Source organism: Osmerus mordax, chromosome 5, assembly GCF_038355195.1.
Source record: "Osmerus mordax isolate fOsmMor3 chromosome 5, fOsmMor3.pri, whole genome shotgun sequence".
Classification (NCBI taxonomy): Eukaryota; Metazoa; Chordata; class Actinopteri; order Osmeriformes; family Osmeridae; genus Osmerus; species Osmerus mordax.
The window spans coordinates 4,513,217-4,535,747 of NC_090054.1; the positions used below are offsets into that span (position 1 = coordinate 4,513,217).

General features: G+C 47.9%; 2 protein-coding genes across 2 annotated transcripts in view; one reads left to right on the forward strand and one right to left on the reverse strand.

Annotated features, from left to right (window-relative positions):
• Window positions 1-635: 635 nt before the first annotated feature.
• Window positions 636-10,205, forward strand: got1 (glutamic-oxaloacetic transaminase 1, soluble). The gene is made up of 9 exons (XM_067236371.1): window positions 636-779; window positions 5,206-5,387; window positions 5,491-5,614; window positions 5,979-6,091; window positions 6,288-6,392; window positions 6,903-7,053; window positions 7,139-7,304; window positions 7,664-7,806; window positions 8,108-10,205. Exons 1-9 carry the CDS (start codon window positions 671-673, stop codon window positions 8,245-8,247), a joined length of 1,233 nt encoding a protein of 410 aa, XP_067092472.1. The 5' UTR covers window positions 636-670; the 3' UTR covers window positions 8,248-10,205.
• Window positions 10,206-14,355: 4,150 nt separating this feature from the next.
• LOC136943144 (metal transporter CNNM1) overlaps window positions 14,356-22,531 on the reverse strand; it is a 16,442-nt gene continuing 8,266 nt past the window's right edge. The window contains exons 6-10 of the mRNA XM_067236372.1: window positions 20,976-21,121; window positions 19,589-19,838; window positions 15,636-15,740; window positions 15,034-15,138; window positions 14,356-14,435 (exon numbers count right to left, since the gene is read on the reverse strand). Of these exons, the coding sequence (XP_067092473.1) occupies window positions 14,356-14,435; window positions 15,034-15,138; window positions 15,636-15,740; window positions 19,589-19,838; window positions 20,976-21,121 (686 nt within the window). The remainder of the gene's footprint in view (window positions 14,436-15,033; window positions 15,139-15,635; window positions 15,741-19,588; window positions 19,839-20,975; window positions 21,122-22,531) is intronic.

Genomic DNA, 22,531 nt, shown 5'->3' on the forward strand with positions numbered 1-22,531 from the left:
ATTGTTTTATTACTGTTGCTTGCTTTTTCCCACAGGTACACTTGCACTTATAGCTGTTCATGTTGTTTGGTTGTGACTTGTTTAACTACATGCTCTTATGGTTCTTCCCTTTGGCACTTACTTTGGTTGTTCACAATGTGTGCTTCATGTTTTGGCTACTCGCGATGTTTTTTGGCTATCTTGTTGTTATGATCAGTGACCTATGCACTTTGTAAAGCTCTCTCTTGGAAGTCGCTTTGGATAAAAGCGTCTGCTAAATGAATAAATGTAAATGTAAATGTAATATTAGTACCAAAAGAAGGATTCTAGCGCCATCGTGTGGCTGTCATGACGTATTCCGAACGGGTAATGCTGGTGAACAATCCCGCCTCTTTCGGACCAAGATTTGCATCGGAATGCGTCAATCCAAAACACACGATATTCATTGGCCAACTTTCATGGGCGGAACTCGTTTCACCTTTTCTGATTTGTCCGTTTGATTGGGTTAGCTGCTCTTTCCCAATTTCCATTGGTCACATCGTTCACGCCCATTCTCCATTGCACATCTAAATTCAAGGTGAACGCAGAGCCGATAACAGTCTTGCCAAGCTGATACATAGCCAGGTTAACGGTTAATACCAATTGACAAAATCTAATTTCTGAATATTTAAATCCAGTCATATTCAGCGTCATGTCGGTATTCACTGAGGTTCCCCAGGCTGTTCCAGTGGCAGTGTTCAAGTTGTCGTCGGATTTCCGCGAGGACCAGAACACCAACAAGGTGAACCTTGGAGTTGGAGGTAAGATGATGCTACGATCAGGCCATGGGTCCTGACAGCAAGTCAAGCGTCACAAACTGTCACAAAGTCATCGTCGGCTATTTGTTAGAGTTTGAATCCTTATGTTAAAAAGCCATACATTCTTTCTTGGTTAAATGTAGCAAGCTAACGCTTTTATTTATATATTTTTAAAAGATGACTTGGCGTACCTGTACGCGAGGGTTGGTTGCAGTCATTTAACCAACGTTGTTGGTGTAAGTTATTTAGACCTAGTAGGCCTACAACTAGCATGATAACTAGAGTTGTCTCCATCTGCTGTATGTATTCCATGAGAATTTAGATGGACACAAGACAGCGCAAACTCTAAGCTATGAAGCTACGAGCTGTTTTTCCTGGAACTAAGTAACGCCTTACACAAACTGTATCAGCCATTATAAATGTAACCAATTAGGCTATTTCAAATACTGTAATTTCACAGAAATTAAGTTTAATGAATAAGCGTGTAAATTGTTATTGTTGAAAAGGTTGTTGAATAACTGGTCTAACTGTGCCGCCGGTCCAGGGCCGGAGGGATAACGCTGATATCTCCGTTTTTGGCAATCATCCAGAAGGCTGTTAATCACGAGAGTAGAGATGATAGAAGTGTTGCTTGTGTTATTGTCACCTAATCAATGTGCCACAATCAGGACTCCTTCACTCCCCCACACTATCCTATACGGACTCCCAACCTTCCTTACACCCTTAACAATTACAACCTACTCATGTCAAATCAGTGGTTAGCATGGGAGCATGCAAGGGAGATTCATCTACCTCATGTTTACATTTAGTCATTTAGCAGACACTCTTATCCAGAGCGACTTACAGTGAGTACAGGGACATTCCCCCGAGGCAAGTAGGGTGAAGTGCCTTGCCCAAGGACACAACGTCCTCTGGCACAGCCGGGAATCGAACTGGCAACCTTCTGATTACAAGCCCGCTTCCCTAACCGCTCAGCCACCTGACTCCCCTCACTCAGCTAAAACATGTTCATGTTTTAGCTGAGTCACAATGTGGCTCTCAACCACACCAAAACAACAGAACCTGTTATTTCCCCGATGGCATCAGTCAGTAGACTAATCGTTAATGACCCCTCATTTCTATTGGTAGGAAAGAGTACAGAAGCTTCAAACAGGGAACATCATTACTCAATAATCATTAGACCTACGTACACACACACATACAAACAAACAGGATATTGCACTTTGTTCATTGGCCTCAGATACACTTGTGACCGCTTTCCTGATGGCAGCTTTATAAAAGTTCTGATTATCTAATCGTTCATATAGCAATCCTTAGAGAGACTGAATGAAGGAAATACAGACAGACAGACCTGGATAGTGATGGTTGGATGTGAGGGAGACAGACAGACCTGGATAGTGATGGTTGGATGTGAGGGAGACAGACAGACAGACCTGGATAGTGATGGTTGGATGTGAGTGAGACAGACAGACAGACAGACCTGGATAGTGATGGTTGGATGTGAGGGAGACAGACAGACAGACAGACCTGGATAGTGATGGTTGGATGTGAGGGAGACAGACAGACAGACAGACCTGGATAGTGATGGTTGGATGTAAGGGAGACAGACAGACAGACAGACAGACAGACAGACCTGGATAGTGATGGTTGGATGTGAGGGAGACAGACAGACCTGGATAGTGATGGTTGGATGTGAGGGAGACAGACAGACCTGGATAGTGATGGTTGGATGTGAGGGAGACAGACAGACCTGGATAGTGATGGTTGGATGTGAGGGAGACAGGCACACATGCTGCAGAGCTCTGTAGCTACAGCTTGGCCTCAGGTCTCTGGCCTTTAGGATTAGCATTTCGCCGGCCTCTCTGGGCTGTAACAGTTCACAACAGGCACATAGATTTGTCTTAGTTTGTAGTAATAACCTAAAGCTCTGGCCTACATCCCCCTTTCCCCCCATACCACTCCCTCCTACCCCTCCCCCCTCCATCCCCTCACAATTATGGGGTGCAAGCTATCTCTGCTCAATAGCTTTCAACAATGTTGTAGTTCAGTGGTCAGCACCATGAAAGGTTCACAGTCATTACCATAGAACGATAGAGGCCGAGCAACCGATGGGGATCAGCAACCAATGGGAGCCTGTTGCCTAGGCTGGAATTGTGGACACAGCCTGACCCTTTATAGAACTGTGCTGTGTCACTTCTGTTCTCTGCCCCCCACCTCTCTCTCTCTCTATCTCACCCACACTCAACTCTCTCTCTCTCACACACACACACACACACACACACACACACACACACACACACACACACACACACACACACACACACACACACACACAAGCTGTATACCAGGGCTGAACAGCTCAGGAGACCTAAAGCCTGGTAATCCCTTCAGCTGCCTAGCTGCTGTGAACTGAGGACATGCAAATCTACAGAACCACACTGCTAGTCTACATACAGGACCACACTGCTAGTCTACATACAGGACCACACTGCTAGTCTACATACAGGACCACACTGCTAGCCTACATACAGAACTACACTGCTAGTCTACATACAGGACCACACTGCTAGTCTACATACAGAACCACACTGCTAGTCTACATACAGGACCACACTGCTAGTCTACATACAGGACCACACTGCTAGTCTACATACAGGACCACACTGCTAGTCTACATACAGGACCACACTGCTAGTCTATATACAGGACCACACTGCTAGTCTACATACAGAACTACACTGCTAGTCTACATACAGGACCACACTGCTAGTCTACATACAGGACCACACTGCTAGTCTACATACAGAACCACACTGCTAGTCTACATACAGGACCACACTGCTAGTCTACATACAGAACCACACTGCTAGTCTACATACAGGACCACACTGCTAGTCTACATACAGGACCACACTGCTAGTCTACATACAGGACCACACTGCTAGTCTACATACAGGACCACACTGCTAGTCTACATACAGGACCACACTGCTAGTCTACATACAGGACCACACTGCTAGTCTACATACAGAACCACACTGCTAGTCTACATACAGGACCACACTGCTAGTCTACATACAGAACCACACTGCTAGTCTACATACAGGACCACACTGCTAGTCTACATACAGGACCACACTGCTAGTCTACATACAGAACCACACTGCTAGTCTACATACAGGACCACACTGCTAGTCTACATACAGAACCACACTGCTAGTCTACATACAGGACCACACTGCTAGTCTACATACAGGACCACACTGCTAGTCTACATACAGGACCACACTGCTAGTCTACATACAGGACCACACTGCTAGTCTACATACAGGACCACACTGCTAATCTACATACAGGACCACACTGCTAGTCTACATACAGGACCACACTGCTAGTCTACATACAGGACCACACTGCTAGTCTACATACAGGACCACACTGCTAGTCTACATACAGGACCACACTGCTAGTCTACATACAGGACCACACTGCTAGTCTACATACAGGACCACACTGCTAGTCTACATACAGAACCACACTGCTAGTCTACATACAGGACCACACTGCTAGTCTACATACAGGACCACACTGCTAGTCTACATACATGATAACACTGCTAGTTTACATACAGGACAGAATAATTAATAAGAAACAATATTGTTGGTGAAACAAGAGGCACCTCCTTGACTCTCCTTGAAACATTTTCTGAAAAGTTTGTCAACAGGTAATGCATATAATAACAGGCAGGGTGTCTAGCTAGTCTGGTTAGGTGCAAGGTATGTGTTTGTGAGTATGTCTGGTGAGTGGTGAATGATATTGACAAATTGCCTTGTGATTGTGTTGTAAACCAATTTAGCCACAGGGGCAAAATAAAGTGTCTCTCTAAAGCTATTGGCTGAGTGTGCAGATCTAGTTTGTTATTACATGTAGAGACCAGAGATAGAAACTAGAAATGAGACTTTCTCATATTGGTTAGCACAGTTAAATATTACCTAGGTAACACCACTCACTGACACTGTATGTGCATGCGTATGTGTGCATGTGTAGCCCTATATGTGCATGTATAGACTATATACAGTATATCTGTGTTTTCTATTGGTGATGTGCTAGTGTGTATCCACTCCTTATCACTGCTTAGGTTGTAGCTAAGGACAACAGGCTAAAGTGCATGTTCTAGTCTCACAGGACCAAACAGGTTTAGTCTGGTTGAGACTGCTGCATCCGTGACCATTAGACTGTTAGCTCTGTGACCATCTAGGCTCAGCTAAGATAACTGAGGGGCATATCAACAACAAGTCTGCAGTAAACACACACAGTTTATCTAAGCAGGTATTCAAGTTACGTTGGAAAGTTAGTCAATCTTTTCTCATCCTTTCTCCTTCCCCCTCTCTCTCCCTCCCTTTCCTTCTGCCCCCCCCCCCCCCCCCAGCCTACCGTACAGATGCAGGCCAGCCGTGGGTGCTCCCTGTGGTGAAGAAGGTGGAGAGGATCATCGTGGAGGACAACAGTCTGAACCATGAGTACCTGGGCATCCTGGGGTTACCCGAGTTCAGGTCTTCTGCCTCTAAGATCGCCCTTGGGGAGGATAGCCCAGCCATACAGGAGAACAGGGTGGGTTCAGACTGGAGGACAGGGTAGAACAGGGTGAGTTCAGACTAGAGAACACCATAACTTTGAATCACTCTCTCTCTGTCTGTGTATGTCTCTCTCTCAGGTGGGGGCTGTGCAGTGTCTGGGGGGGACGGGTGCGTTGAAGATGGGGGCGGAGTTCCTCAGACGCTTTCACAACGGGACCAACAACACCAAGACACCTGTCTATGTTTCTGCACCTACCTGGGGTACACACAAACACGCTGCACACACACACATACCATACACACAAACTATGCGCATGCACATGCATACTGGAAGTCGTAGCTTAAGAGTTGATATGGTTATCATTTCTCAGTTTGGACTTTGTGCAGTGGCCTTATCTGATTGACTTCCTCTGGCACGGTAGTTTAGCATGTGTGGATGTTTAATGAACAGGTTTGGTTAAAACGTCTTTATTAAACCCTCCTGATAAGGCCTGTAAAGGTACACTGTGTGCATGTGTGCCTTTGTATCTTTGTGTGTGTTTGAGTACCTGTGTGTGTGTGTGTGTATGCATTGTGTTTATGTGTGTGTATATTGTGTTTATATGTGTGTGTGTGTATCCTGCAGAGAACCACAACGCCGTGTTTGCCAGCGCTGGCTTTGAAGACGTACGCTCCTACAAATACTGGGATGCAGAGAAGAGAGGCCTGGACCTGGCCGGTTTCCTTGGAGACCTGGAGGTAACGTTCAGGGAATTCCTTTCCTTTTTAGCTGGAAATACACAGAAGTTGCAGAACGCCCGTCAGCCTTTCTGCATGGCCTACTTCTTCTGTGGTTCAAACATCCGAAAACCTACAGGAGGACTCTCCTAGCAAACGGTCACCTCGACCACAGCGACGGGATATTGACCTATGACCTTTTCACCCCGTGTGCCAGAGTTCCCCTGAGCACTCCATCTTCGTCTTGCACGCCTGTGCCCACAACCCCACTGGCACGGACCCCACCCCAGAGCAGTGGATGCAGATCGCTGAGGTCATGATGGTAAGACACACACACACACACGTGCTTGCACACACACAATACTATTCAAGTAACCTGCAACATGACAGAGATCCGGACCCTGTATCAGATCACTGGTTCATGATTGGTAGATCTATGGTACATGTGCTTCTGTGTGTGTATGTCTTGGTTAGACACACTGCTGTGTGTCTAATTACAGTAAAAAGGTAAACAGAATTATAAATTCTGTTTACCTTTTTACTATAATTTGTGTATAACTGTTTTTGATACACTGCTGTAATGCCGCAATTCCCCCTTTGGGAAAAATAAAGTAACCATTCATCTTTCTATCCTTCCATTTGTCCATCCATCCATCTATTAATCAATCTATCCATCTATCCATTCCATCTATCCATCTGTTCCATCCATACATCTGTTCATTCATTCCATCTATCAACCCATCTAGAAGGAGTATTTCTTGATTGTAGTATTCCAGTGGCTGAGATGTTCTCTTGGTTCTAAGGTGTTCTCCTGTGTTCTCCCACGTTCCAGCGCAGGAACCTGTTTGTGTTCTTCGACTCGGCCTACCAGGGCTTTGCATCAGGCAGCCTGGACAAGGATGCCTGGGCTGTGCGCTACTTTGTGTCTCTGGGCTTCGAGATGTTCTGTGCTCAGTCCTTCTCCAAGAACTTCGGCCTCTACAGTAAGTCATCAGTACACACAGACATGGACACACATACAGGCACACACACAGACTGTGTGCACGTCCGTGTGTGTCTTTGTGTCAGATGAGCGAGTGGGGAACCTGACAGTGGTGGCTCGTGACCACGACAACCTGAGCAGGGTTCTGTCCCAGATGGAGAAGATCGTCAGGACCACCTGGTCCAACCCCCCGTCCCAGGGGGCTCGCCTGGTGGCCATCACCCTCAACACCCCCGAGCTCTTCGCTGAGTGGTGGGTACTCACATGGACACGCACATACATGCACACACATGTACACACATGCATATGCATACACACATTCATACATTTACATTACATGTACATTTAGTCATTTAGCAGACGCTCTTATCCAGAGCGACTTACAGTAAGTACAGGGACATTCTCCCCGAGGCAAGTAGGGTGAAGTGCCTTGCCCAAGGACACAACATCATTTTGCGCGGCTGGGAATCGAACTGGCAACCTTCAAATTACTATCCCGTCTCCCTCACCGTTTAGCCATCTGACTCCATCGTTTAGCCTCTGACTCTCATACACAAACTTCTGGTCTAAATCCGACCATTTCATGATACTGTTACCCTCCCTCCCTCCAGGAAGGACAATGTGAAGACCATGGCAGACCGGGTGTTGCTGATGAGGGCTCAGTTGCAGGAGAAGCTGCAGGCCCTGGGCACTCCTGGCACCTGGGACCACATCACCCAGCAGATAGGCATGTTCAGCTTCACCGGACTGAACCGTGAGTATATACACACGCGCACACTCGCATACATACACACACACACGAGTACACACTCCCTTGAGTGTATGCACACACATCTCTAGTGTGTACACACAACACATACACACATGGCCACTATCCAACAACACACGGACACTCATAAGCATAGATACACGAGCCTCCAGGGGCAAACTGACGCACGCACACACACCATCTGCCCTCACACACCCCAGAGGGAAGTGCTGATGCTGTAGACTCTTAGATTTGCAGATGAGCTCGTTCTCTGTTTCTCCCTCTAAACAACCTCCCTCCCTCACAGCTAAGCAGGTGGAGTTCATGATAAAGGAGAGGCATGTGTACCTGATGGCTAGTGGGCGCATCAACATGTGCGGTCTGACAACCAAGAACATCGACTACGTAGCCGAGTCCATATACGAGGCCGTCACTAAGGTCCAGTAGGAGAGGACTACCCTACCCACAACCCACGAGGGCCTGGCACCTTCCTCAGTACTTCCTGTCCCTGCAGCTGCTCTGGTGTGTGTTAGATGTGGATGGTGGTGTGCGTTTGACCAGCACACACACACACACAGTCACACACTCACCCCCCACACTGTCACACACACCCTGTCACACCATGTCGCCAAGCTCACCAGGACAGTGCGGGCTCTGGAACCGTCTAGATCAACATCCATTTTAAATCTTAAGTTAATGCGCACAGCAGCGTAACAGTTGTGAGTGTTTGAGAGAGGTGTTCATCATATTCTGCTCTATATTTGTTTGTGTTCACTCCCTGTGTGTAGATGTACTTTCAGTGGGTGATGTAATTTAAGTTCTTTGGTAGAATTATTGTATTTTGGTGCTGTTGCTCTTATTGACTAGTTCTCAGGTCATCATCAGAAAGATGACAGATAAGCACAGTGTCCGGCCTTTAGCTTAGGAGGTATTTTTCTCTCACACCAAGGTTGTGTTTGCGTGTGTATGTGAATAGTAGGACTAAGTCCGGACATACTGGCCACTGTCATCTATCTGATATTTTTAATGATATACAATCTAATTGACATGTTTTGATTATAATTTATTCCCGGTGTTGAAGGCACATTCCTTGTTGTCATGTACTGATTAATCAGTAGGCCTATATTTGCTGAATTTACAAGCTCTCCTCACAAAGGTTAAAACAAACGTTCACCAAATGACCAAGCAAATACCGTATTTTTCGGAAAACAAGCCGCATTTTCTATAACCCGCACCCCACCAGAATGGGAGCTTTGTGTTGTAAATCGGATTTTAACCCGCACAAAATATATGCCGCACTTGATACGGGAACAATGATACAAGCAATGCACGAGTAGCCTAGGCTATCTTACAGCATGCTGTAACACACTTCGGTTGTGGATAGTATGTCCATGCGTGGCAAAATGTCTACAAAATTATTTTAGATATAGTATAAGTTTAGCTAGTTTGCAAATCCTGAGGACAGCCTACCGAAGTTTACTACTTTAGCAAGTCACTGTATTTCCAAGCCCTGATAGTGTAACTGAGACGACACAGTAAATAATTCCTCTTTCAATAAGCCCCTGTTCCAGTTTTGGACAGTTCCAGTCTGTCAAGATCTTGGGACGAAGCCACTTTTTTGTTCTAAAACCGGACTATACGCAGCTTCAGAATAGAAGCCGTACGACCACAAGAAAACTGTAAAATCGGGGTACAAGCCGCGGTTTTATTTCCGAAAAATACGATAGATAGTATGAAACTATCTAAATGATTAGGACCAACTGAAGAACATAGATTGTAAAAGACCATGATAGAGAGACAGGCTGATGTATCACTTATTCCTAGGCAGGCAGGGAAGACAAAGTTAGGCAAGTTCTACATTTCTTGGAGTGTGTGTGCATGTGTGTGTGGAGAGAGTGCTGCGTTGGTCAGTACACCTCAAGATCACAACACTGCAAGTGTTCACACGCTGTTGGACAATGGTGGCTTCCTCCCCTTGTCCTCGTTCTCACCCTTCTCCTCTTCCGCCTTCTTTTCAAACCGTTCTGTCCTGTCCCCACTGAGCCACGATCTCACACCCCATACCACGGAATGATCCCCAAAAAGTACCAAAGTATGGTTACCTGTTTCAACATTTCAGTCCAGTATTCACATTCCACCAAGTAGGCCTGTTTTTCAGTTGTAAGTCAGTACTTAACCCTTTTGCACTATAATCCATATATATATATATATAATATATTAGATACTCAATGCACAAAATGCCTCATGTTTGGCCTCTGATGGATGTGTTGTGTTCAATTCTGCTGCAAGACTCAATTGTGAGATTCTCAAGTCCAAAATGTACACTCATAATGTAACAACACACTGAATAAATATGACCTGGAAAATGGGTTGTGTCGTACTTGCTGGATTTGCGACACAAGGTTGTTGTGTGTCTGTGTTCATTTGTTTGCTGTGTGTTAGATGTACGTTTAGCTTGTCTATCATCCCAGAGGGATTGTCGTGTGTGTGTGTGTGTGTGTGTGTGTGTTCAGACCAAACCATATATTCAGGTGACTGACCATGGAGTTGTGTGACCAGTCTGAAGAACGGATGAGAAAACGTTCCTCTCAGAACCAGGTTCCATCTAGATCTAAGAATGAATTGCCAGGAAATCCACAAGGTATCTGTCCTCTAGTAAAGACTGTGACCCTAACCCATGAAGAAGAGACACAAACACATGAAGAAGAACAAACAAGCCAGACAGGTCTTTGTTTCAATCTGTTTATTGAAGTGATCATGGTTCTCTGTTTAAAACATACACTAGGCTTGTTTTTCCTGATATAATCTCTGGATCCAAACTCCTGTAGAAATTGAATCAATTAGTGGGTTGCTATGCACTTGATCCATTAGAATCTATACAAATATAAAATAAAAATGTTTAAATTGTTATCAAATACAGAGTAAGCCAAAGAGAGAGAAAGGATTGTTCTGTCTTTGCACCAGATCCTACTGTGTGTGTGTGTGTACAGTAGCTCAAAAGGGGTAGCGGTTTGACGTCAAAGTACGTCATATCTCCTCCCCCATCCCTGTAATGCAGCTCAGTGACGCATGACCTCACTTTTCTCTCTCCCCCCCCTCCCCCTCTCTCTCTGACTCCCTCTAACTCTTCTTTCCCACTCTCTTTCTCTCTCTACCTCCTCCTCTTGCTCTCTCGGACTTCCTCTCCCTCTTTCCCACTCGCTCTCTACCTCCCCCTCTCTCTTTCTCTCTCCCTCCTCTCTCAGGATCATGTTTTAATATTTCACAATGAAGAGCAGCTAACACAAACCTGATCTGACAGAATCTAATTTGCCACCTAATCTTGCTTTTCAGGTGTTTTAAGTTGACTTCCGTCATTATTGCTACATGTCAACACGTTAAACACACAGTGTCTGTCTTTTTCACTCACTAACTCAGTCAGGAACTAGCTTGCCATACAAGTCTACTGTAGCACACCCCCGTACGGTTCTATCTCATGCTAGTCCTCTATGCTGTGCAGCTAACCTCTCACTATCAGATTCTCATGTCTTGGTCTTATGGCTCACTGTCATACAGACTTCTCTGCTGCCTCGCCCCACCGTCTAGTGTGGCTATTGCACCCCCCCAAACCCCTGCAGACTTCCCCGGGTCCAAACCCAGCGGAGAGGTCTCAGTCAGGCCCTCACATCTGCTCTATGCATGCACAATCAGAGCGTCAAGCTTTTGGGGATTTCTACTAGTGGAATATTCTAGGTTGATAGAGGAGGAAGGCAGTGCCCAGCATGCACCTGGCACCTCCCCCCGTCACCCACACACACACACTTACGATCTGTCTCCTCCAGCCTCCTCAACTTCAACACCCCCCTCTACTTTGTCCTGCCCCCAGTCTCCAGCCCAGATACAGTATCTAGCTCCTAATCCAGTTCTATCACTAGCCCCTAGCCCATATCTCCAGTCACTAGTCCAGATATCTAGCTCCTAATCCTCCTAATCTCATGTTATATCAATAGCTCCTATAGTCCAATCCAACCTATAGCCCCTAGTCCAGTGCTACATCTACCCCCTAGTCCAGTCCCATCACTACCCCCTAGTCCAGTCCTATCACTAGGTCCTTGTCCAGTGCTATCTCAACCCCCTAGTCAGGTCCTATCACTAACTCCTAGTCCAGGGCTATCACTAGCCCCTAGTCCAGTCCCATCACTAGCTTCTAGTCCAGTCCCATCACTAGCCCCTAGTCCATTCCCATCACTAGCCCCTAGTCCAGTCCCATCACTAGCTTCTAGTCCAGTCCCATCACTAGCCCCTAGTCCAGTCCCATCACCAGCCCCTAGTCCAGTCCCATCACTAGCTTCTAGTCCAGTCCCATCACTAGCCCCTAGTCCAGTCTCATCACTAGCTCCTAGTCCAGCGCTATCACTAGCCCCTAGTCCAGTCCCATCACTAGCTCCTAGTCCAGTGCTATTTCTATCCCCTAGCCCACACAAGGCTATGGACTCCATGATGGCTGTTTAAACGCTCATATCAGGTTTTCGGGTCTAAGTCGGCTCATGTACAGAATGAGGGGATCAGGTAAATAGGTTTTTACTAGCTGACAGGAAACCATGGGGATGGTGGAGGATTAAGACTAATGGGTAGATGGAGACTGAAAGGTGTGTGTGTGTGTGTTTACAAGGGGCAGGAGATGGCACAGTTGATACAGAACATGAATATGTACAGTGAACTCATCTAAGAGACTATGGCACAGTGAGAATTCTATGTTCCATGTTCCGATGTGTTCTATTCATGAGTGCTACGTGCTATAGATTTGGTCTACTGATGTGTGCTGAGTTCTATAGATATGTTATGTTGATGTGTTCTACATTCAACTATTAAGTTCTACTGATGGGTTTTTGGTTCTATAGACATGTTCTACTGTTCTGTGTAATGTGTGTATAGTAAACTTGTGTGTGTGTGAGTACATATCTACTCTGTGGCATTGAGATGATGCTAGTGGCTGTAGTTCAACATCAGTATTTCTATCAACTCTAATAGTACCCTTTACTCATAACAAAACCTACATTATAAAACACCAGGTAACAGATTGTGTCTTCAGTTGTGGGGTTAGTCTGAATATTGCATCTCTCTTCAAACATTGAAGGTGCTAGAAAATTGAGTAGTCATTCAAGTCATAGTAGTTTATGGCTTGTCATAATATATAAATCATTTAGAGTCCCCTCAATATGGAGAAAAAGTACCTGTGTGTTTGTAAAAGTTGTGCTTTAACTGGTTGGCTGTTGGTTAGGTTTAGTACATGACATATTGAGCCTAGCTCGTTGAGTGCCATTGTCACGGCAATGGCAGTGGATGGCGTCCGGTCAGAATGACAGGGGTCTAACAGAGGAGATTCAAAAGGCTTCTTTGTCTCTTGTCACTCCTGTTCATTTACACTGGCTCCGTTTTGTATTTGTGCTCTCTCCTTGTTGCTTTCACGGGCAGCGACAGAGAGAAAATGTGCAATATAGTCTGATGACGGGTAAATCCTCGTCATTCCATCCCACAACACTAGATGGCGCTCCTCTTCAGTTTAGGTTGTGTTGGCTCAGAAGGACATATGTGTCCTGTGCTTGAAAGCTCTGTCTCCATCCTGTCCTCAGTGTGACCAATCTCCTGGTTGTTTCATGAAACATGCTGGGCAGAGGGACTGAGGAGGTTATGTTTCAGCAGTCTGGCTGTGGAGCTGCTGTAGTCTGTGTATTTAATTCACGGAAGGACAGGATCAGATAAAGACTGCTTCATACACTTCAAAAAGTAGACAAAATGGAAGTCTTATAATTGTGTACTGTACAGATTAACTAGGATTGTACAGTTCCAGGATTTGAAAAGTCCTGGTTGTCAATGACCTTTGACCAGGACTAAAAACACACGTGACTGGACGGTCTCCATCATGTCCAGGGATGTGTGGACGACCCCTGACAGAACACAGACCCACACAGAGGAGACACGGAGGCCGACAGGAGAGGCTTGTGGGTACCTTCCAGACCTGAGTGACGCATCAGAGACGACAGGAGCCGGTAGGCGTGGTGGGCAGGGCTCATTCCTCCCCGGGGCCTCCAACAAGATGGTGTCATGCTAACGCACGCACGCCATGCTAATGCTGCACACCCTGGAGCTTCTTGCTGGATTCTAAAGCTACTTCCTCCTGGAGATGGGGGTCCGTCTGGAAGACACCCAGAAAGAGGAGGACGAGAGGAGATGAGAGGAGGGTAGAGACGAGAGGGAGGCGGAGAAGGAAGAATAGGCAGAAGGGTAGGACGAGGAAGAGGAGGGAGTCGGGGAAAAGAGTGAAGAGGAGGAATTGGAGGACGAAAAGGAGGCAGACGAGGAGGGGTAGAGGAGGAAGAAGAGGGGAAGAGGAGGAATAGGAGAAGGAGACGGAGGAGGACACGGGGGAGGATGCGGTGGAGGGTGGGGTGAATAAATAGGAGGATGAGGGCCGGATGGAGGTAGAAGGAGGAGAAGGAGGAGAAGGAGAGGAGGGAGGAACAGGAAGAGGAGGAGGAGGTGCTGGGGACTCCTCTCCACCAGGAGAGGGAGGTGTTAGGTCTTTAGATGAAGCTGCTCTGTGTTTCCCTCCACACTCTTCTCTCCATCACGAGATCTTTTTCTCCTCTTGTTACCTACAACAGAGATGCATGTAGTTATGAGAATCGAAATGTGTAAATGCAGTAACAAGGTATGCGTGTGTGTTTGTGTCATGTTGTTTCAAGGTGCCTGCACATTTTCACCGTCCTGAGAGAGGGAGAGCTATAGTAGCAGAGCTACATAATCACTGAGATGGGACAGAGAGAGACAGAGAGAGGCAGAGTAAGAAATAGATGAAGAAAGAGAGAGAACATTGGAAAAAAATATACATTTTATCCCTCAATGCAGTAAATATTTGTACGGATTTTTGTTTTAGTATTACAGTACTGCTAATTCTGATCTCTGATATGTGCTGCTTTGGCTACATTGTTTAACCTGAACAGTCAAGCCAATAAAGCATATTGAATTGAAAGAGAGGGAGAGAGGGAGAGAAGGAGAAAGAGAGAGAGAGTTAAACAAAGTTGAGATGTAGTAGCAGAATTCAGCTTCTGTTGCTATGATACACCTGCCAGCATCAATTAGGACATGTTGTGCCAGAAGATTTGTTGTTTGTGTTTCTGTGTATGGGTGTATGGGTGTATGGGTGTATGTGTGTGTGTGTGTTTGTTTGTTTGTTTGTGTTTGTTTGCTCACTCAGTTTGTGCAGCAGCTTCTTTCCCAGTGTTTCTTCTGAGCCAGAGAGAGAGAGAGAACTGATGAAGAGAGAGGCGGACGAGTCACGCTCCCCAGGCACAGCATCTACAGAGAGAGAGAGAGAGATAGAGAGAAAAGAGAGGTAAAGAGAGAGAGAGAAAGAGATGGAAAGAGAGAGAGAGAGAGAGAGACAGAATGAAAGAAGGAGAGAAAGAGAGAGAAAAATATGGAAAGAGAGAGGGAGAGAGACAGGCAGACAGAGAGACAAATAGAGAAACAGATGGAAAGAGAGAGGAGAAAGACAGGGACACAGTGCGAGTGAAAAACAGATGGAAAAAGAGAAAGAGAGACAGAAAAAAGAGAGTGAGAGGGACAGAATAAGAGAAACAGGAAAATAGAAATGGTGAGAGATAGATGTTGAGTTGATTACACACGGTGACTGACCAATCACCTTTCAAGTGATGAAACACACAGGCCCTAAATCCTCCTAACACCATGCACTTCTGACCCGTGATCATCTGCTGGACTTCCTCAATGCACCATTCGCACGTCGCTTTGGATCAAAACCTAAATGTGAACCGTAACACGGTGTGGGTCCTCACCCCTGTCCTCCTGGCTCTCTGGGCGATCCTCCCAGATGTAGGGGATCTCATCCATCCTCAGGAACACCGAGTCACTGGGGCTCTTCTGGCCGTCAGACTTGCTGCCTGGGGACAGGAGGGACACAGGCCGGACCATCAACAGCCCTGCCCCTGCAGCTGGGGAGGGTCAGGGATTCATGGGGCCCCTGTATTAGACTGGCCCCAGAGTATCCAGGATGGATAGCGCTTTAAATATGGAGCTTAGGGGCCTCAGTGTGACTTCCTTTGGTGGGACCACAGGGGAGTCAGGTGGCTGAGCGGTTAGGGAATCGGGCTAGTAATCCGAAGGTTGCCAGTTCGATTCCCGGCCGTGCAAACTGACGTTGTGTCCTTGGGCAAGGCACTTCACCCTACTTGCCTCGGGGGAATGTCCCTGTACTTACTGTAAGTCGCTCTGGATAAGAGCGTCTGCTAAATGACTAAATGTAAATGTAATGTAAGGTCAAGCCGTAGAGAGGTGAAGAGGTTGTACCGACTGCCGCACATCTCCTGGTCTTGTGCTTTCTACATGTAAACAGACGTGGTTTTGTTTGGAATCGTACTGCTGTGATGTTTTACACCTCTGTCAGCAGGGGGGGCTGGTGAATCGTGTAAAACGGGTTTCAATGACAGAGATCAAGACACACAGGGCCATATCTTGCACCCAGCGGAATTGACTTTGTACACCGACGCAGGTATCATTCCTATTTTGTACCCGACGCACAGTGGACTTTTCCCTCCAAAAAGAGTGCTAATTATGACAATCGGGGGGTCAGCTTCTTCTCCAAGGCGTGTATCGACCCCCCGACCTGTTGTTTTTACCTCTTTTGGGGGTTCCAAGTCTTATTTAGGGGGGGTCAGACCCCCCCAAAACCCCCCGTAATTCGCACCCTGCCTCCAAAGACGCACGTGGGTAAATTAGGGAATGACCTTGCGCTCCCGGGGGCGGTTCAGCGAGGCGTGTTCCGGCGCAAACGTTCCCTGGTGCTATTTTGCAGTTTCAGAAAACAATTCCGCCACCGACCAGGAAAAACGTAGTCTAAAGTCAGTGGCGCGTTATTCAGCTGCTATTTTAAAGGCGCATGCTTGACCATAATGTAGCGTTTGCACAAGGCGCATACACTTTGCTTCTCTCATCTGCACACGCAGCAGTTCCCGTTTTTGCAAACCATACATAATTACAAAGCAAAATATTACCACACGTGGGAAATCATTTTGGTGTCCATGAAGATGTGAAAAAAGGCATAAATCTAGCATACACATTTAGGCCTACCCAAATTATTCAGGCTAATTGCAGTAATGACGGATCAAACCTGTTTGACCAATAGTGGCAAGACACATAAGGACAAAGCTAATTTATGTGGGTTTCTCCCATCCCCATACAATGTCACTTCTCTGTCTTTTACGGCCCTGACGAGAACGTCGGTCTCCTCGGCTGTGAACCGCTCCTGGCGTGCGCCTGGCAAATCCGCCATTATAATAGCAATATGGAATAAGTGCGCCTGCTCTTAAAGGGAATGTGAGATGACGCTCTGATTGGTTTATTGCACGTTACGCCCAAACCACACCTCCTGAGAAATGTAGCTACTTCAGACCAACCCATTTTAGATTTGCGTCGGGCACAAGAGTCAATTATCCTGCCGGTACATTAGCCCCTGAGTTCCGCCCTTCAAAAGCAGCCCAATGTTTTGTTTACATATGCACTCCCTCTTCCCCAAACCTTAAACCCCCCATAGAAACGACACTTGAACTTTAAATTGAGCTAGTTTTACAATTTTTTAGAAAACTTCTGATTCCTACAAGCTAGTCAGAACCCCCCAGTCCCCCACCCCACACACATACACCCTGGAGTGCCTCACACAGCGAGTGAAAGACCAGATGGTCTCTTTGGAAATCAAAGTCTTGAAACCAATCATGGTTTGCTTGAGCTCACAGAGGAGCTCTCTGTCTCTCTCTCCTTTTCTCTGTTGTCTCTCTCTCTCTCTCTCTCTCTCTCTCTCCTTCTCTGTGTCTCTCTCTCCTTCTCTCTGTCTCTCTCTCCTTCTCTCTCTCTGTCTCCCTCTCTCCTTCTCTCTCTCTCTCTCTCTCTCTCTCTCCTTCTCTCTCTCTCTCTCTCTCTCTCTCTCTCTCTCTCTCTCTCTCTCTCTCTCTCTCTCTTCTCTGTCTCTCTCTCCTTCTCTCTGTCTCTCTCTCCTTCTCTCTGTCTCTCTCTCCTTCTCTCTCTCTCTCTCTCCTTCTCTCTGTCTCTCTCTCCTTCTCTCTGTCTCTCTCTCATTCTCTCTGTCTCTCTCTCCTTCTCTCTCTCTCTCTCTCCTTCTCTCTGTCTCTCTCTCCTTCTCTCTGTCTCTCTCTCCTTCTCTTTGTCTCTCTCTCATTCTCTCTGTCTCTCTCTCCTTCTCTCTGTCTCTCTCTCTCCTTCTCTCTGTCTCTCTCTCCTTCTCTCTCTCTGTCTCTCTCTCCTTCTCTGTCTCTCTCTCCTTCTCTCTGTCTCTCTCTCCTTCTCTCTGTCTCTCTCTCATTCTCTCTCTCTGTCTCTCTCTCCTTCTCTCTGTCTCTCTCTCCTTCTCTCTCTCTGTCTCTCTCTCCTTCTCTCTGTCTCTCTCTCTCCTTCTCTCTGTCTCTCTCTCTCCTTCTCTCTGTCTCTCTCTCCTTCTCTCTCTCTGTCTCCCTCTCTCCCTCAGTACATAATGATTTCATTAGTATGTAAATTCTCTGGCACAGCCCAGTGTTTGTGAAAGCCTGTATTCAAACCTGACAAACAAGCTGTCAGCTTGGCTTTTCTTCTGACCTTCTACCCTTTGTGTCCCTTCTACCCACACACCGTGTGTTTTAGGATAGAGGGCACTGTTGACATGAGTTGGACCAGGCAGTGTACTTGCCCTTGTTACAAATGACAAACGCATTTGAACTTGAAATGTGATTATCGCCAAACACTTCTGGGGTTGTTAATAACCAGGGGGTTTCTGAAGTTTCTGTTTCTTCTTATGAGTGTCTTTATCAAAAGTATTATTTTTAACGGTATGACGTCCAATTTGTCCTCCTCGCTGGTTACAGTTTAATGAGAGCTATTTTTAGCCGAGTGCCAGTCGTATGAAGAGTCTGCTTGCGAGGAAGGTTACGCAACACACATACTGTTAAATTAGATTTAGACTAACTTCACACACACACAAACTCGATTGCCCCTCTACCCTGCCCACATACACACACTCACACCGCCCCGCTCCCCCCACACACACAAAACTACCCCTCCATACACAAACACACGTACATATACGCTTAACATTCCCCCCGCACGCACACACACAAACGTATGCACACAAACGCATAACTTTACCAAACTCACACAAACGCATAACCTTACCAAACTCACACAAACGCACGCGCACACAACCTCCCCCCCACACACACACACTCAACCACCCCCACACACAAACACATGTAAACACACACACACGTATCCGTCCGTCCCCCAGACACACAGCCCTCCCACACACAAACACATACAAACACACACACACACACATTGATCCAGATCATCTGCCTTGTTGAAATGGGAGTTCTGCTACTTCTCACTCTGCTCTGCTGGCTCTTAGAATCTCTCCACAGTCTTCTGGGTTCCTTCATGTCCCAGTAAACACACAACAACAACAACATAATATCTGACGTAACATCTCGAGCCACGGGCAGACTCTAATGAGTTCTCTCATCTCATCTGGCAGCCAGTGTGTTTGTAGGTGTACATGTGTTTGAGTGTTAGTGTTGGTGAATGCGTGTCTATGTATGCGTGTGCTTGCTGGTGTGTTTCTTTGCAATTGTACCTGTGCGTACGCTTGCCTTCGTGTGTTGGCGATTATGTGCATGCCTGTGTTTGTGTGTGCGTGCTTGTGTGTGTGCGTGTGTGTGCGTGCGCATGTGCGTGCTGGCGTTCTACTCACGGACTATGCGGTTCCTCTGGTTCAGCTGGGAGGTGCTGTAGAGGCGTGTGTGGTGCTGGGAGTGTGAGAGGCGAGCCAGCCCGAGGCGCGTGTGTGTGTGTGTGAGCGGCAGGGCGATGCTGTGTGAGCGTGTCTCGGGGGCGGAGGGACGGGCCCCTCTGTCGGGGACCAGGGCGGAGGGGTCAGGGGTCAAAGGGGAGGTGTCCATGCGATTGGCCGTCAAGGCGTTCTGGTAGTGGTTCCTGGTGATCTGAGGGTGGAGGTCATCATCATCATCATAATCATCATCCCCACCATCATCATCTTCACTATCCTCATCATCCTGACCAAAATAGTTATCCTCATCATCACCATCATAAATTCCATTATCTCTACATTCTCATCATCATCCTCGACCTCATCCTCATCTTATCATCATTATAAATATCAACAACAGAGCTTGGTTATTTACAGCTAATATCCCTGAAACTAAGAAACTAAAGAATAACTATTTGTGTGCATGTGTGTGTGTGTGTGTATGTGTTTGTGTGAGTGTAGTCAGGAGGAACATCACTTTAATCTTAAATTCTTCATACTGGAAATAGAGATAATTTATCCCTGTGATTAAAGGAACAGCAAGTATGTGTTTGAGAGGGGGCTGTGTATATGTTTGAGTGGGCGGTGTGTGTGTGGTGTGTGTGTGTGTGTGTGTGTGTGTGTGTGTGTGTGTGTGTGTATGTGCCCATGTTTGTGGGTGGTGGTGTGTGTGTGGGTCTGTATGTGTGTGTGTGACCAGGTCTGTGTGTGGGTGATGTGTGTGTGTGTGTGTGACCAGGTCTGTGTGTGGGTGATGTGTGTGTGTGTGTGACCAGGTCTGTGTGTGGGTGATGTGTGTGTGTGTGTGTGTGACCAGGTCTGTGTGTGTGTGTTTACACAAGGTAGGAAGACAGGATGTACAGTCTCTGTTTTCTGTCAGGATCAGAACTTTTCCATCAAAGTCCCTGTAGCCCCCGTAGGATCAACTGATCTAAAGCAGGAGGGGAAGAGGGGGTAGGAGGAGAGGGATAGGAGGCAGAGGGCAGAGAAGGGGGGTAGGAGGAGGAGTAGGGAGGAGGAGAGGAGGAGGTGGGTAGGGGGTAGGAGGAGAAGGGAGAAGGAGGAAGAGGAGAGGAGGGGGTAGGTGGATTAGCAGAGGAGGTGGTAGTAGAAGGATGAGAGGAGGTGGTAGCAGGAGGGGGAGAAGTGGGGTAGTCGGAGAAGGAGATGGATAGGTGGAGGAGGAGAAGAGGAGTAGTAGTGAGAGGAGTGGGCCAGGAGGAGCAGGAGAGTGGGGGAGGAGGAGAGGGGGGTGGGGGTAGTTTGGGAGGGCAGGGTAAAGAGTGTACGTGTGTTTGTGTGTGTGTGTTACCTTTATGATTTGCAGGTCTGTGAGTTGCCTGACAGTGTAGTCTGGCAGATAGACTCCTCCCCCTGAGCTCTGCTGGCCCGCACTGACGCCACTCAGCACAGATTCTGATTGGTTGAGACCACTGCTGCGTGAACCGTACCTGAGGACTACACACACACAGAAACGCACACAAACACACATGCACAAAGAGATAAAAAAAGTGTCAGAGAAATATGTGTGTTTTAAAATGGCCCCTTCTTTCTCTCTTTACATAAAGCAGGGCTGGTATGAGGGTATCTGTGGGGGGCAGGGCTGGTAGGAGGGTACTTGTGGGGGGCAGGGCTAGTAGGAGGGTACTTGTGGGCAGGGCTGGTAGGAGGGTACTTGTGGGCAGGACTGGTAGGAGGGTACTTGTGGGGGGCAGGGCTGGTAGGAGGGTACCTGTGGGGGGCAGGGCTGGTAGGACGGTACCTGTGGGGGGCAGGGCTGGTAGGAGGGTACTTGTGGGGGGGAGAGCTGGTAGGAGGGTACTTGTGGGGGGCAGGGCTGGTAGGAGGGTACTTGTGGGGGGCAGGGCTGGTAGGAGGGTACCTGTGGGCAGGGTAGGTAGGAGGGTACTTGTGGGGGGCAGGGCTGGTAGGAGGGTACTTGTGGGGGGCAGGGCTGGTAGGAGGGTACTTGTGGGGGGCAGGGCTGGTAGGAGGGTACTTGTGGGAGGCAGAGCTGGTAGGAGGGTACTTGTGGGGGGCAGGGCTGGTAGGAGGGTACTTGTGGGGGGCAGGGCTGGTAGGAGGGTACTTGTGGGGGGCAGGGCTGGTATGAGGGTACTTGTGGGGGGCAGGGCTGGTAGGAGGGTACTTGTGGGGGGCAGGGCTGGTAGGAGGGTACTTGTGGGGGGCAGGGCTGGTAGGAGGGTACCTGTGGGCAGGGCTGGTAGGAGGGTACTTGTGGGGGGCAGGGCTGGTATGAGGGTACTTGTGGGGGGCAGGGCTGGTAGGAGGGTACTTGTGGGGGGCAGGGCTGGTAGGAGGGTACTTGTGGGGGACAGGGCTGGTAGGAGGGTACTTGTGGGGGGCAGGGCTGGTAGGAGGGTACTTGTGGGGGGCAGGGCTGGTAGGAGGGTACCTGTGGGCAGGGCTGGTAGGAGGGTACTTGTGGGGGGCAGGGCTGGTATGAGGGTACTTGTGGGGGGCAGGGCTGGTAGGAGGGTACTTGTGGGGGGCAGGGCTGGTAGGAGGGTACTTGTGGGGGGCAGGGCTGGTAGGAGGGTACTTGTGGGGGGCAGGGCTAGTAGGAGGGTACTTGTGGGGGGCAGGGCTGGTATGAGGGTACCTGTGGGCAGGGCTGGTAGGAGGGTACTTGTGGGGGGCAGGGCTGGTAGGAGGGTACTTGTGGGGGGCAGGGCTGGTAGGAGGGTACTTGTGGGGGGCAGGGCTGGTAGGAGGGTACTTGTGGGGGGCAGGGCTGGTATGAGGGTACCTGTGGGCAGGGCTGGTAGGAGGGTACTTGTGGGCAGGGCTGGTAGGAGGGTACTTGTGGGGGGCAGGGCTGGTAGGAGGGTACCTGTGGGCAGGGCT

What these genes read in the sequence shown, in the direction of transcription:
- got1 (XM_067236371.1), top strand. Translation starts at nt 671, where the DNA reads ATGTCGGTATTCACTGAGGTTCCCCAGGCTGTTCCAGTGGCAGTGTTC. An exon ending in GGTGAACCTTGGAGTTGGAG is followed by an intron (nt 780 to 5,205) that starts GTAAGATGATGC and finishes CCCCCCCCCCAG; the next exon opens with CCTACCGTACAGATGCAGGC. An exon ending in TGTTTCTGCACCTACCTGGG is followed by an intron (nt 5,615 to 5,978) that starts GTACACACAAAC and finishes TGTATCCTGCAG; the next exon opens with AGAACCACAACGCCGTGTTT.